Source organism: Lolium perenne, chromosome 2 (assembly GCF_019359855.2).
Source record: "Lolium perenne isolate Kyuss_39 chromosome 2, Kyuss_2.0, whole genome shotgun sequence".
NCBI classification, from domain to species: domain Eukaryota; kingdom Viridiplantae; phylum Streptophyta; class Magnoliopsida; order Poales; family Poaceae; genus Lolium; species Lolium perenne.
This window is the reverse complement of record NC_067245.2, coordinates 90,469,084-90,483,889: the sequence shown is the minus strand read 5'-3', so window position 1 is coordinate 90,483,889 and position 14,806 is coordinate 90,469,084. Positions and strand designations below refer to the sequence as shown.

Sequence of the window (14,806 nt, the reverse complement as noted above, 5' to 3'; positions counted from 1 at the left end):
CGTCGTCGTCCCCCCCCCACCACTTCCTTCATGTTCATAAGCACATAGAGCATTATGCAATCCTTCTCTTCCCTCTCCAATCTATATTTTTGTCCTTTACCAGCCTTGCCACCGGGACATTGGAATAGTTGAAGCTTGGGGTCATTCATGGGCACGTCGACATTGTAACGAGAGACCGGGTTATGCAGTGGGAACTTCATCAGGATAGTACGTTGTTGCGGCATCTGCCATCTCCCGAAGGCACGTTGCCTCAGCTATGCATGCTTCAATCTTGGCTTTGTTTCCAGTTATCTTCCGAATATACTTGAACTCTCTCTCAATACAAAATCGCCACCGAAACTGCACTGGGCCACCCAATAGTGCCTCGTTTGCGAGGTGCACAATGAGATGTGCCATCGGAGTAAAGAAGCCTGGCGGAAAGATCATCTCCAAATTGCATAACAACTCCGGCACTTGAACTTGCAGCTTCTCAATAACCTTAGGACATATCTGCTTAGCACAGAGCGTGCGGAAGAAATGGCTCAACTCATGAGCACTCGCCATATTTTCTCGGGGAGATACCCTCGAAGCATCACCGGCATCAGCCGCTCAATCCATATATGATAGTCGTGACTCTTGAGCCCGGTGACTTTTCCCGTCGAAAGATTGACTCCCTTGCTCATATTCGAACAATAACCATCAGGGAACATCACAACGTATTTTAGCCACTTGAATGCCTCCTTCTTTTGGATGGAATCAAGGCAGAAGTCGGCGTGCGGCTTGAACCAATTCTTTCGACGGCCAGTAGGACGTTGCATGTGTAATTTCTTCCTATCACAGAGCTTCTCAACATCAACTCTAGCCTTGACATTATCCTTTGACTTCCCGGGAATGTTTAGGCACGTGTGAAATAAGGACTCCGCGACATTCTTTACGGTGTGCATCACATCGATGTTATGGGGCAGTTCGAGGTCCTTGTAATACTCGAGCTTCGTTAAGGCTGCCTCGTGAGTCCAGTTGTGCGTTACACCATATCCCTCAAATTGATGGCCAGATTCCGATGCCGCTGGCACGAGAGCACGTAGCTCGGCATCAACAGCTATACCATCGAACTTTGGCACCTCTGTTACTTCATGCACAACTTTGCCTTTCTTGAAGTTCTTTTTGTCTTCTCTGAACGGATGCCTCCGTTTGAGGTACTGCCGATTCGTGTCAAACGCAACATACTTGCGACCCTTATTTAGCCAAAGGAACTCAAGTCGATGCCTGCACACTGGGCATGGCCATTTACCAGCTGTACACCATCCACATGTTAGGGCGTACCCAGGCATGTCATGCATGGTATACTGCAACCAAACTTTCATGCAGAAGTTTGTCTTCGATGCTCGGTCGTACGTCAACGTCCCGTGGTGCCAAGAGTGGTTCAAATCTTCCACAATCGGCTGCATGTAGACACTCAAGTTCTTCCCCGGGTAATGGGGCCCTGGAATGATCAGCGACAGAAACATGGTCTTCCTCGTCATTAGGACTCCGGGAGGGAGATTGAGCGGAATTACAAACACGGGCCAACAACTGTAATTGGAATTCGACATACCATATGGATTGAAGCCATCTGTAGCTATCGCAATTCTGACATTCCGAGCATCTGCTGCCATATGGGGGTATTTTCTATCAAAGTTCTTCCATGCATTGCCATCAGATGGATGTCCCATCTTCGTCCGCCCCTGATTGTCCTTTATTCGAGTCCCCATCTTGTGCCACGTCATCTGTTTGGCGGTCTCCTCAGTCAAGTAAAGCCGCTGGATTCTTTTTATGAATGGGAGATACCGAAGAATCGACTTTGCGATCTTTGACTGCCTCACCTGACCATCCTTTCCCGTTACCTCTTCATACCTAGAGGCCTTACAAATGGGACAGTACTTGTCCTCCGCAAACTGTTTCCAGAAGAGAACACAGCCATTTTCACAACAGTCTATCCTTTGATAATCCATGTTGAGCGCCGACATGAGTTGCCTCGTCTCGTGCAGGCTTTTAGGCAGACAATGCCCTTTGGGCAACATGTTACCAGTTGTTTTCAGACTTGCTTCGAAGCCGTCACGGGTGGTGTTGTACCGGGTCTTGTCGGCTAGACATTGGGAGATGGCATCGAGCTGAGAAATCTCGGCGCCATCGTACAGAGGCGTCTTAGCAGCGGCTATCATATCATAGAAGGCCTTCGCGGCTGGCTCTGGTTCCTCCGGTTCTGGAGGTTCCTCCGGTTCTGGCGGTTCCTCCCGTGAAGGTGGCGACTCTGGCATGTGGGCATCGACAAGATCATCTAGAAAGTCTCTAACCCCATCGTACTCATTGCCATTGAGCCGCTGCCGCATCACCTCACCTCTGTCACGTTCGTGCTCATCAAAGTCGATCTGCGTGACGTAACGAGGCATATACCCATATTGCAGAAGGTGTTTAAACATGTCATCCTTTCCACGACGGTGATGCTTCAAGCAACGATTGCACGGGCAAAGTGGCTGAACCTTCTGTTTTGTACCACGCGCCAACTCCTTCACTAAATGCCAAGTCTTCCTTATCCACTCATCTGTTTTATTAGTCGCACTAACACGGCCGGTGTACATCCATCCATTATCAGCCATCCTCTGCTCTATTGGAAGCCAAACGACAAGCATAGCATTTATATCAAATAGGAAAATGCATCATATTTTAATTTTTTTAACAGGCAAAACGAATGCATCAACCTACATCTCTACTAGGTGGGCTCCTAGCAGCCGCCGGATCCGTAGATTGAGTACGTTCTCCATGCTCTACCCCGGTCCGAGTCAAAATTTCGGCAGCACCTCCCCGCTGCTCTCCCGATACACGTCTCGCCAAAAAGACAAGAGGATGTGCATCCGGAGAACAACGGTGAGGCGCTGCCGAAATCCTGACTCGGACCGGAGCAGAGCATGGAGAACGTACCCAACTACGGATCCGCCGACTGTCCCGTAAATGCCGCAAGCGTTACGGTTGAAAATATGCCGACCACTAATGCATATTTATCCACGTAACGCTTGAGGACGGGAAGTGACACCTAGGTTACGCAACTTGACTTGGAAAATGAATCTAGTGACATAAATAAAATGCGGAGAAGAAGTTCGAAATTTTGCTCACCCTCGGCTGTAGAGGAAGTAGTGGAACAACCGGCGAGAAGCGCGTCAAGATCCGGGATCGTCACGCCGGGGTGCTCACGAAGAGGCGGTCACGGCATGGCCTATTACAAATTCACCAAATTCACATTATTAGACATATTTCTACTAAACAATCCGGTGGCGGCTAACAAATTAACTAAGCAAAAAAATCCTAACTAACTCGGGTAAGATATGAATTCGGGCCAGTCTTAGTATAATTTGGAGCAAACCATGTACTGTAGTAGTAGCGAAGAAGCTAACATACATGGATGTGTTCCTTGTAGCTACTACTGTAAACCTCCTGTTAACAGATTAACTAAGCAAAAAAATCCTAACTAACTAACTAACAGCTAACAAATTTCTATTTCTAACTAACTAACTAACTAACAAATCCTAACTAACTAACACTAACTAACTAATCCTAACACTAACTAACACTAACATATACCTGCGGGAGGAGATCGATGGCCGGGGTGGGGGGGGTGGTGTGGGCCGTGGGGCGCGGTGGCCTGCGAGTGGTGGGGGTGGGGGGCGGGCGGCGGCTGGCGGCGGGCGGCGGGCGGCGGCCGGCGACGGGCGGCGGCCGGCGACGGGCAGAGGAGGGGCGGGGACGGCGGGTCGAGGGAGGGCGGGCGGCGGCGCGGCGGGCTGGCGGCGGCCGGCGACCGGCAGGAGGGGCGAGGACGGCGGGTGCCGGCGGGTGGCGGCGGCGCGGCGGCTCGGGAGGCGGGCGGCGGCGCGGCGGCTCGGGAGGCGGGCGGCGGCTGAGGGAGGAGCGGGCGCGCGGGAGGAGGAAAACGCGAGCGGGAGGAGGAAAACGCGAGCGCGCGTGCGTGGCCGACCAGGTGCTTGTTATCCAAATCCCCAGATACGCCGAGGGCCACCCTCGGGTTACCCTGTCGCGCCCATCCGCCGCGGGCCCCCCTCGGGGTAGCTGTTCGCCGGGCCGACCAGGTGGACCCTGGATTAATGTTAGGGTTGCCGGATACGCCTAGGGCCCCGTGATACGCCTAGGGCCCCCCTCGGCATAATGATTTTTTTTAAATTTTTGTTTTTTTTTCTTTCATTGTTTCTTCTAAGTTCTAACAATAATATACTAGTAGTAAAATAATTATAGCATCTTACCTGCAGATTCCCTCTGGTCCATTTATTGAGCGAAGGAAAGTGTCGCCCCAGTTCAAATCCGGACAGTTTCCAGCGGATTCGGCGGGGCACCGCGGGAAGCGGGTGGGATTCCCAGATGGCTTCCGCGCGCATATGGCATGTGATAGGTGGTGCGTAGGAGGTATCCTACCGCCGCGCGGAGGTCCCGCGCGATACTGAAATGCGCGCCATGTAGCTGCTTCACAAAAAAAAGCCCTTCCGGCACCCCGAAAATGGAAAAACCGTCGCCCGTGGTTCGGATTGGAAATCCGCGACCGGGGCCTTGCTTCCCATCCTAAGGCCCACGCACGTGCCAAATATGGCCTCGTTCCGACAAACTATGTGGTGAAACGGGCCGTTTCCTACTCATTTCCCCTAAAAGCCATAGAACTCCGGACGAGATAGCCCTGTTCGTGAAGGGTTCTCCAAGATAATTGCCGTATCCCACTTCCGTCTTTTGCAGTGGTCACTAGGACGCATAAAATGACGCCACGCGGCTCCGCTCGATTTTTTGGCTCCTTTTGCTTTGCCAACTGCGCAAAACGGGGCCGCCGGGACATGCGGTATGGCCGTACCGGGCGCGCGCGTGCACCCGTCCGCCAACGCGCGAAACGGAAAACATTTAGCACATAAAATGACGCGTCCTAGACCTAAAAACATTTTTCCCTCCATTTATTGAGCGAAGGAAAGTGTCGCCCCAGTTCAAATCCGGACAGTTTCCAGCGGATTCGGCGGGGCACCGCGGGAAGCGGGTGGGATTCCCAGATGGCTTCCGCGCGCATATGGCATGTGATAGGTGGTGCGTAGGAGGTATCCTACCGCCGCGCGGAGGTCCCGCGCGATACTGAAATGCGCGCCATGTAGCTGCTTCACAAAAAAAAGCCCTTCCGGCACCCGAAAATGGAAAAACCGTCGCCCGTGGTTCGGATTGGAAATCCGCGACCGGGGCCTTGCTTCCCATCCTAAGGCCCACGCACGTGCCAAATATGGCCTCGTTCCGACAAACTATGTGGTGAAACGGGCCGTTTCCTACTCATTTCCCCTAAAAGCCATAGAACTCCGGACGAGATAGCCCTGTTCGTGAAGGGTTCTCCAAGATAATTGCCGTATCCCAGTTCCGTCTTTTGCAGTGGTCACTAGGACACATAAAATGACGCCACGCGGCTCCGCTCGATTTTTTGGCTCCGTTTGCTTTGCCAACTGCGCAAAACGGGGCCGCCGGGACATGCGGTATGGCCGTACCGGGCGCGCGCGTGCACCCGTCCGCCAACGCGCGAAACGGAAAACATTTAGCACATAAAATGACGCGTCCTAGACCTAAAAACATTTTCCCTCCATTTATTGAGCGAAGGAAAGTGTCGCCCCAGTTCAAATCCGGACAGTTTCCAGCGGATTCGGCGGGGCACCGCAGGAAGCGGGTGGGATTCCCAGATGGCTTCCGCGCGCATATGGCATGTGATAGGTGGTGCGTAGGAGGTATCCTACCGCCGCGCGGAGGTCCCGCGCGATACTGAAATGCGCGCCATGTAGCTGCTTCACAAAAAAAAGCCCTTCCGGCACCCCGAAAATGGAAAAACCGTCGCCCGTGGTTCGGATTGGAAATCCGCGACCGGGGCCTTGCTTCCCATCCTAAGGCCCACGCACGTGCCAAATATGGCCTCGTTCCGACAAACTATGTGGTGAAACGGGCCGTTTCCTACTCATTTCCCCTAAAAGCCATAGAACTCCGGACGAGATAGCCCTGTTCGTGAAGGGTTCTCCAAGATAATTGCCGTATCCCACTTCCGTCTTTTGCAGTGGTCACTAGGACGCATAAAATGACGCCACGCGGCTCCGCTCGATTTTTTGGCTCCTTTTGCTTTGCCAACTGCGCAAAACGGGGCCGCCGGGACATGCGGTATGGCCGTACCGGGCGCGCGCGTGCACCCGTCCGCCAACGCGCGAAACGGAAAACATTTAGCACATAAAATGACGCGTCCTAGACCTAAAAACATTTTTCCCTCCATTTATTGAGCGAAGGAAAGTGTCGCCCCAGTTCAAATCCGGACAGTTTCCAGCGGATTCGGCGGGGCACCGCAGGAAGCGGGTGGGATTCCCAGATGGCTTCCGCGCGCATATGGCATGTGATAGGTGGTGCGTAGGAGGTATCCTACCGCCGCGCGGAGGTCCCGCGCGATACTGAAATGCGCGCCATGTAGCTGCTTCACAAAAAAAAGCCCTTCCGGCACCCCGAAAATGGAAAAACCGTCGCCCGTGGTTCGGATTGGAAATCCGCGACCGGGGCCTGCTTCCCATCCTAAGGCCCACGCACGTGCCAAATATGGCCTCGTTCCGACAAACTATGTGGTGAAACGGGCCGTTTCCTACTCATTTCCCCTAAAAGCCATAGAACTCCGGACGAGATAGCCCTGTTCGTGAAGGGTTCTCCAAGATAATTGCCGTATCCCAGTTCCGTCTTTTGCAGTGGTCACTAGGACACATAAAATGACGCCACGCGGCTCCGCTCGATTTTTTGGCTCCGTTTGCTTTGCCAACTGCGCAAAACGGGGCCGCCGGGACATGCGGTATGGCCGTACCGGGCGCGCGCGTGCACCCGTCCGCCAACGCGCGAAACGGAAAACATTTAGCACATAAAATGACGCGTCCTAGACCTAAAAACATTTTTCCCTCCATTTATTAAGCGAAGGAAAGTGTCGCCCCAGTTCAAATCCGGACAGTTTCCAGCGGATTCGGCGGGGCACCGCAGGAAGCGGGTGGGATTCCCTGTGGGCTGCCGCGCGCATTTGGATTTTTATAGGTGGGGCGGAGGAGCTATCCTACCGCCGCGCGGAGGTCCCGCGCGATCCTGAAATGCGCACCTTGTAGCTGCTTCACAAAATTAAGCCCGTCCGGCACCCCTGAAAATGGAAAAACCGTCGCCCGTGGTTCGGATTGGAAATCCGCGACTGGGGCCTTGCTTCCCATCCTAAGGCCCACGCACGTGCCAAATATGGCCTCGTTCCGACAAACTATGTGGTGAAACGGGCCGTTTCCTACTCATTTCCCCTAAAAGCCATAGAACTCCGGACGAGATAGCCCTGTTCGTGAAGGGTTCTCCAAGATAATTGCCGTATCCCAGTTCCGTCTTTTGCAGTGGTTACTAGGACACATAAAATGACGCCACGCGGCTCCGCTCGATTTTTTGGCTCCGTTTGCTTTGCCAACTGCGCAAAACGGGGCCGCCGGGACATGCGGTATGGCCGTACCGGGCGCGCGCGTGCACCCGTCCGCCAACGCGCGAAACGGAAAACATTTAGCACATAAAATGACGCGTCACACTTGTACATATATGTTAGGGGCAGATGCAAGTTTTCCAACAATTCTGACGCTCCGGTGATCTGTATCTTGGGAAACCCTAGGGCGGGGACCCCGTAGATCTACCCCTATAGCTTTCTCCGTGCGAGAGTTTACCAATGTAATTTTTTACTTGTTTTGGTTTATTTAGGACATATGTACATGGAAACCATAGGTTGGGCATACTTTACCATAAAATAGGCTCCATTTTAGCCGTGGCGAGAGTTTCCACATACAAATCCTGGATTTTACCAAGTGTTAGCCCATGTATGCGGAAATCGTCAACAACGGGTACATCCAAGGTTAGCCAAACCTTACATCACACTTGTACACATATGTTATGGGCATATGCAAGTTTTCCAGCGATTCCGACGATCCGATAGTCTGTATCTTGGGAAACCCTAGGGCGGGGACCCCGCAGATCTACCCCTATAGCTTTTTCCGTGCGAGGGTTTACCAATGGATTTTTTTATTTTCTTTGCTTTGTTTAGGACATATGCACATGGAAACCATAGGTTTGGAATAAAATAGGCCACAGATGAGCCGTAGCAGGAGTTTCCACATACAAATCCTGGATTTTACCAAGTGTCGGCCCATGTATGCGGAAATCGTCAACGCGGGGTACATGCAAGGTTAGACAAACCTTACATCACACTTGTACACATATGTTAGGGACAAATGCAAGTTTTCAAGCGATTCCGACGCTCCGGTGATCTGTATCTTGGGAAACCCTAGGGCGGGGACCCTGCAGATCTACCCCTATAGCTTTCTCCGTGCGAGGGTTTACCAATGGATTTTTTTATTTGCTTTGCTTTGTTTAGGACATATGCACATGGAAACCATAGGTTTGGAATGAAATAGGCCCCGGATGAGCCGTAGCAGGAGTTTCCACATACAAATCCTGGATTTTACCAAGTGTCGGCCCATGTATGCGGAAATCGTCAACGCGGGGTACAAGCAAGAGTAGACAAACCTTACATCACACTTGTACACATATGTTAGGGACAAATGCAAGTTTTCAAGCGATTCCGACGCTCCGGTGATCTGTATCTTGGGAAACCCTAGGGCGGGGACCCTGCAGATCTACCGCTATAGCTTTCTCTGTGCGAGGGTTTACCAATGGATTTTTTTATTTGCTTTGCTTTGTTTAGGACATATGCACATGGAAACCATAGGTTTGGAATGAAATAGGCCCCGGATGAGCCGTAGCAGGAGTTTCCACATACAAATCCTGGATTTTACCAAGTGTCGGCCCATGTATGCGGAAATCGTCAACGCGGGGTACATGCAAGGTTAGACAAACCTTACATCACACTTGTACACATATGTTAGGGACAAATGCAAGTTTTCAAGCGATTCCGACGCTCCGGTGATCTGTATCTTGGGAAACCCTAGGCCGGGGACCTTGCAGATCTACACCTATAGCTTTTTTCGTGCGAGGGTTCACCAATGGATTTTTTTAATTTCTTTGCTTTGTTTAGGACATATGCACATGGAAACCATAGGTTTGGAATGAAATAGGCCCCGGATGAGCCGTAGCAGGAGTTTCCAGCGATTCGGACGCTCCGGTGGTTTGTATCTAGGGAAACCCTAGGGGGCGGGGACCCCGCAAATCTACCCCTAGGGTTAGGGTTAGGGTTAGAGTTAGGGTTAGCAATGGACTTTTTTCCTTTGTTTTAGGTCATGTGGTGGCAAGTATGGATCCATGCTATCTAAGGTTTTCCTCCGGTTCACCCCACCGGTGAGTTCTGCCCTATACGTCCAGGACATGCCTAAGTGCCGTCAGCGCATGTGCGTGTAGCCGAAAGACCCCGGGGGTACAACATTAGACAAACAACACCACACCATGCTGGTGGTGGTGTTTTGTTGGAGAAGAACACATGGGTATATATAGGGAGGCGAGGGGCTGAAACGGCGAGAAAAGCTGGCGGGAGAAAATGGCGGGAAAAATTGGCGGGAAAGATTGGGCGGGAGAAATGGGCGGGAAAAAGGAAAAAAAAGATGGATGCTAAGCCGACGGTGCCCCTCGGCATAGGCTAGACAGCTGACGTCATTTTGGCGGGAGGGGCGGGAGGATTCGGCGGGAGAAATTGGCTCAGCTACGCCGACGGTGGCCCTCGGCATAGGCTTCACGCCGTCAAGGTTCAGTTAGGGCATGGCCGCGGGGCGACGGGACGGGGTCGCACCCTCAACCTATGCCGAGGGCCGCCGATACGCCGAGGGCCACCCTCGGCATAGCGTGTCATACGCCGAGGGGCGCGATACGCCGAGGGGCGCTTCGAGCAGCTGGGCTGACCGGGCAGTACGCCGACGGCCCCGACATTTGGCCGTCGGCGTACGCCACGGCCGTCGGCGCAGCGCAGCATTCCTGTAGTCCATCTGTGACTCTGGGAAGCCGCTCGTGGACCTCACCGACGACGGCGAGGCTGGGCCAAGAGGCATGGTGAAGGACGAGCCCGTCGACGAGCCCGACGAGCGCGGCAAGCAGGACGTCGTTGTCGACGACATGTACAACTTCCACCAGTACACAACGCCTCTGGCCGCCGCAAGTACTACTAGATTAGGGTTTAGTTTAAATTTTATCGAATTTCGTTCGAATCTATGTAATATATAGCAAGTATGAACGAATTCGCTTATGTTTTAAATATCTGAAATTTTGTTTGGGGGGCGCGGCTGGGAAGCGACGTCCCCAAACATAGCACGAAAGAAACACGTCCCCAAATAATAAATCCAGTGTCGTTTGGAGAACGCTTTGCGGAACTCTGTTGGAGGAGATGCTCTTAGTATATGTTTCGGATCCAATGGTATTTTTACTAGGCTCGGCAGTACTGCGGTTTGGATCTTAGCTGAACTTGTGCACTGGGAAGAGAAGGGAGCACCAACAGAAAGGAGAATCATACACAGATCGGACAGGATTTGTCGTGTGTGAAGCACTTTCGTTGGTTTTATCGTGCTCAAACGGTGGTCGTAGTCAGCCTATCAACTTTGACTCGTCAAGTTGAATAATTGCCCAAGTTGCGAGATGCGCACCCGTGAAAAAAAATGACAGTGAGTGGCTCGTCGTACTATCTACTAATCTATAATATCCATCTATCGCCGCTTCGCCGGCGCCAGGCTGAGGGAAAGCGGGCCATCTTGCCCGGTCGTCGTCGTTGACGCGCCGTGCCAAAAGGAAACAAAAGATCGTTCGACGATCCCGCAGCGATGCTCGCCGTCATCGCCGTCCTCCTGCTCCTCCTCCTGCTACCGCCGGCGATGCCGTTCGAGGGCTCCGAGTGCGACGGCAGCAAGTACGCGCCCAACAGCACTTTCCAGGCGAATCTCAACCTCGTCGCTGCTGCGCTCCCCGGCAACGCCTCCTCCATGCCCACCGGCTTCGCCACCGCCACCGCAGGCACCAGCCCCAACCGGGCATACGCCATGGCGCTCTGCCGCGGCGACGTCAACGCCTCCACCTGCGACGCCTGCGTGGCGGCGGCGTTCACTGCCGCTGGCGCCAACGGGAATTGCCCCAACAACACGGGTGTCACCATGTACGAGGACGCCTGCGTCGTTCGATTCTCCAGCGTCCAGTTCCTCGACTTCCTCAGGGCGGATCAGTGGCAGCCCGGCGAGCTTGCGTACGTACGGCATATCCCAAGACATGCATCTTAACTTATCAAATCCGTCTCTTCTCTTGAATACATAATTCTACTAGTATCTAAATACGGTTCTGAAAACTGGTTCAAGATTTCTAATCACCCCGGCGTTTGGGAACGTCACGACAGTGCCGGGAGCCTGGTTCAGCGCCGCCGCCACAGCCATCCTCACCGCCGTGGCCGACCACGCAGTGGCCAACTCCACCTTCAGGAAGTACTTCGCCACCGGCGAGATGGATTTCCAGCCAAAGATTTACGCGATCGCGCAATGCGTCCCGGACATGACGCCGTCACAGTGCCAGAGCTGCCTCGGGACCCTCGTCATTCAGTCGACTGGGCTCCTAGTCAACACCAAGCCCCGGTGGATCATGTCTTTCGTGGCGTGGTGCAACCTGAGGTACAGCGTGCAGCCGCTCTACGAGGGACGGTCGATGCTGCAGCTTGAGGCGCCGCCACCGCCGGCAGTCGTGCCTCCCTCTGCAGCTCCAGATTCTGGAGGAGCAGGTAGGAAGCAAACACTTTCGCTTCTTACTTTTATGTGAAAGGTTGTATTCTGCTTCAATTCATAGTTTCACTACAAGTTTACATTTCACGTTTTCGTACTTTGGTGTATGCTGTTGTTACTTAATTTCAGTTCTTACTTTTATCTAAAAAGATTGTATTCTAGCCTTCAGTTGTCACTACAAGTTTACATTTTACGTTTGGTACTTTAGTGTATATTGTTGTTACTTTCAGTGCTTACTTTTAACTGAAAGAGTGTATTCTGCTTCAGTTCATAGTGTCACTACGAGTTTGCATTTCACGTCTGGTACTTCGGTGTATGCTGCTGTTGCAGGGAAGAAAACGAAAGCAGTAGGAATCGCTGCGGGCATTGGTTGTTCCGTCGTCTTGATACTGGTTTGCGTTTTTGCTTTTGTTGTATGCAAGAGAAGGGCTAAGGCTACCAAGGACGGCCACCGTGAGTAGCATCTACTAGCATGTTAACTGTCTTTTTAAGAACTGGAATGACTACAGTTAACTTGTTGATGGCATTCTTGTCATACAGCACCAGCATTGCAGAAAATTGCGGGCGCACAATGCACGATCTTCGATTTACCTACGCTACAAGAGGCAACTGAAAACTTCTCCGAGAAAAATAAGCTTGGCGAAGGCGGTTTTGGTATTGTATACAAGGTAAGTAGTCAACCAGGAACGCACGTAAGAAAAGGAAATCATGTATCACACCTTCTCTAGCTCAAAAGGCGTATATTGCAGGGGATACTACCAGATGGGCAAGAAATAGCAGTGAAGAAACTTTTGGAAAGAACTGGGCATGGTTTGAAGGAGCTGCACAATGAGGTGCTGCTATTGGCAGAGCTGCAGCACAAGAATCTTGTTAGATTACATGGGTATTGCTCGCATCGGGATGATACGCTGCTAGTTTACGAGTATATCAAGAATGGGAGCCTCGACAACTTTCTGTTCGGTATTGTCTCCTTCACTAACATCTCTAGCTCTCCGGTTACAGACATGCATATCCGTAATTTTGGTCAGTTGTGACTAGTATTGCGCCGCTTAATTGTGTCTCTCTACTCTCCCGACCCCCCGTAAGTCTTATATGTGATATATGCATGATTGATGCATTTACCGGTAATATATGCCTACCATGAGAGACACTATCCATACATACTATGTAGAAAAGCAAAACATGAATAGGAATATAAACGAATAACATATAGCTATACAACTAAGTTTCTTGTTTAGAAGTTCAGTATAAGCCAATAAATATGTACTGTAGCATTCGATATTATAAGTTATCACAGCCAATATTGTAGATACAATTTGAATATTATTTTTTTACAACAGTTATAATGATGATTATTTATTTACCTTGCACCACCTCATATGAATTCAACATTTCGTTCCAACAGAATCTAGGGAGGAAAGTGCACTCAACTGGGAGCAACAGTATAACATCATTCTTGGAATTGCCAAGGGAATATTGTATCTTCACGAGGACTCAAGCTTGAGGATAATCCACCGAGACCTCAAACCTAACAACATTCTTCTTGCCGACGACATGGATCCAAAAATCGCAGACTTTGGACTGGCGAGGCTGCTAGGAGAAGGTCATACACATACTAAGACAGCTAGAGCTGCTGGAACACTGTAAGGTCATATCTGTCATGAAACATTCAAGAATTGTTGATATCCAGCGTGTGTACAAGCCTGCTAATTGCTCATTCCTGCAGTGGTTATATGGCACCAGAGGCAATGCACGGACGCATGTCACCAAAGATCGATATTTACAGCTTCGGTGTGTTGGTTCTTGAAATTGTAACTAGGAGAAAGAACAGCAGTTCTGGTGATCGTGACGCAGTGAATCTCCTTACCGATGTAAGTGCTGATTTACTTCTTTTTAGTTCATTTGAAATTGAAAGATTCATGTAAATATTATGTCATCATATCTGAATAAGCATCTAACAGGTGTGGAATTGTTGGACAAAAGGGTCGATATCTGAAATGATAGACCAATCACTCGATGAATACGCTCGAAGCCAAGCATTACGCTGCATCCACATCGGGTTGATGTGTCTCCAACCAGACCCTGACGACCGTCCTTTGATATTATCCGTCATTTTCATGTTAACTAGGGACAACATGGAGATTCAGGCACCGGCACAACCTGCATTCTTCTTCCGGAGGGAATCACTTTTAGCTTCTCTATCGTCGTACGACCAATCGGATATCATATTGGACGATAACGTCTCTGTGAATGGGGTTACAATCACTGATCTGTATCCTAGGTAAGTCATGGGTCTGGGTAATGTGAGGCTTTTGCTAAAGTCAAAAGTTTGGCTAGAATAGTTTTTCCATTTGCCATTTGGTAAAAGAAAGTGTAAGTAAAATCAAATTGAAAGAAGCTTTCAACAAGTTGGAATCCATATTGAAGCTTTATGGCCATTGTTTTGCCAGAGTATTCAACAGAACATAATCAAATTTTGGAGCTTTAAACAAAAAGCATCCGGTAGTAACGTGACTATATTTTTATGAAAATTATTGGACATGAAGGAATTATTTGAGAATTTATGCTAACTCCAAGTTTTACTGAAGTTCTAAAATCCAAATCACTCAGAATGTATCACAGTTCACACTAAGACTGAAATTGCATTCTCTGGAGCTGTGCCATTTTAGTGAAATGTTCGTCAATGATTTGGTCTTAAGTTATGCATAGAGTGACCAGAAATGAGGTAGTTAGATATTGATACAATTATACAGAGACTTCCAGTGTGAGTGTGTGATCATTGTCAATGTTTAGACTGGAACGATACCCTCGTCCGGTATCGGTTGCATGTTTATATAGCACAGAAAAAGCCCCTGGCGTGGCATGTACAATACGTAGTAGATCGGTGTACTACACCGTATACCAATATGTTACAAACTCTAACAGCCCCCCTTAATCTAAACCTTGGAGAGGTTGAGATTAGCTTGAATTCATCTAGCTTCTTAACTGGAAGAGCCTTGGTAAAACCATCTGCAACTTGATCCTTGCTACAAACAAAACGA

At 50.5% G+C, this 14,806-nt stretch overlaps 1 protein-coding gene across 1 annotated transcript; it reads left to right on the top strand.

Annotated features, from left to right (window-relative positions):
* The first annotated feature begins 10,697 nt into the window (after positions 1 to 10,697).
* LOC127333223 (cysteine-rich receptor-like protein kinase 6) lies at positions 10,698 to 14,203 on the top strand. The gene is made up of 8 exons (XM_051359564.2): positions 10,698 to 11,242; positions 11,352 to 11,764; positions 12,096 to 12,218; positions 12,306 to 12,433; positions 12,515 to 12,725; positions 13,171 to 13,408; positions 13,492 to 13,636; positions 13,727 to 14,203. Exons 1-8 carry the CDS (start codon positions 10,827 to 10,829, stop codon positions 14,048 to 14,050), a joined length of 1,998 nt encoding a protein of 665 aa, XP_051215524.1. The 5' UTR covers positions 10,698 to 10,826; the 3' UTR covers positions 14,051 to 14,203.
* Positions 14,204 to 14,806: the final 603 nt, after the last annotated feature.

Coding starts and splice junctions, on each gene's coding strand:
- LOC127333223 (XM_051359564.2), top strand. CDS start 10,827: ATGCTCGCCGTCATCGCCGTCCTCCTGCTCCTCCTCCTGCTACCGCCG. Junction 11,243..11,351: donor TGGCAGCCCGGCGAGCTTGC/GTACGTACGGCA, acceptor AACTGGTTCAAG/ATTTCTAATCACCCCGGCGT. Junction 12,434..12,514: donor GTTTTGGTATTGTATACAAG/GTAAGTAGTCAA, acceptor CGTATATTGCAG/GGGATACTACCAGATGGGCA.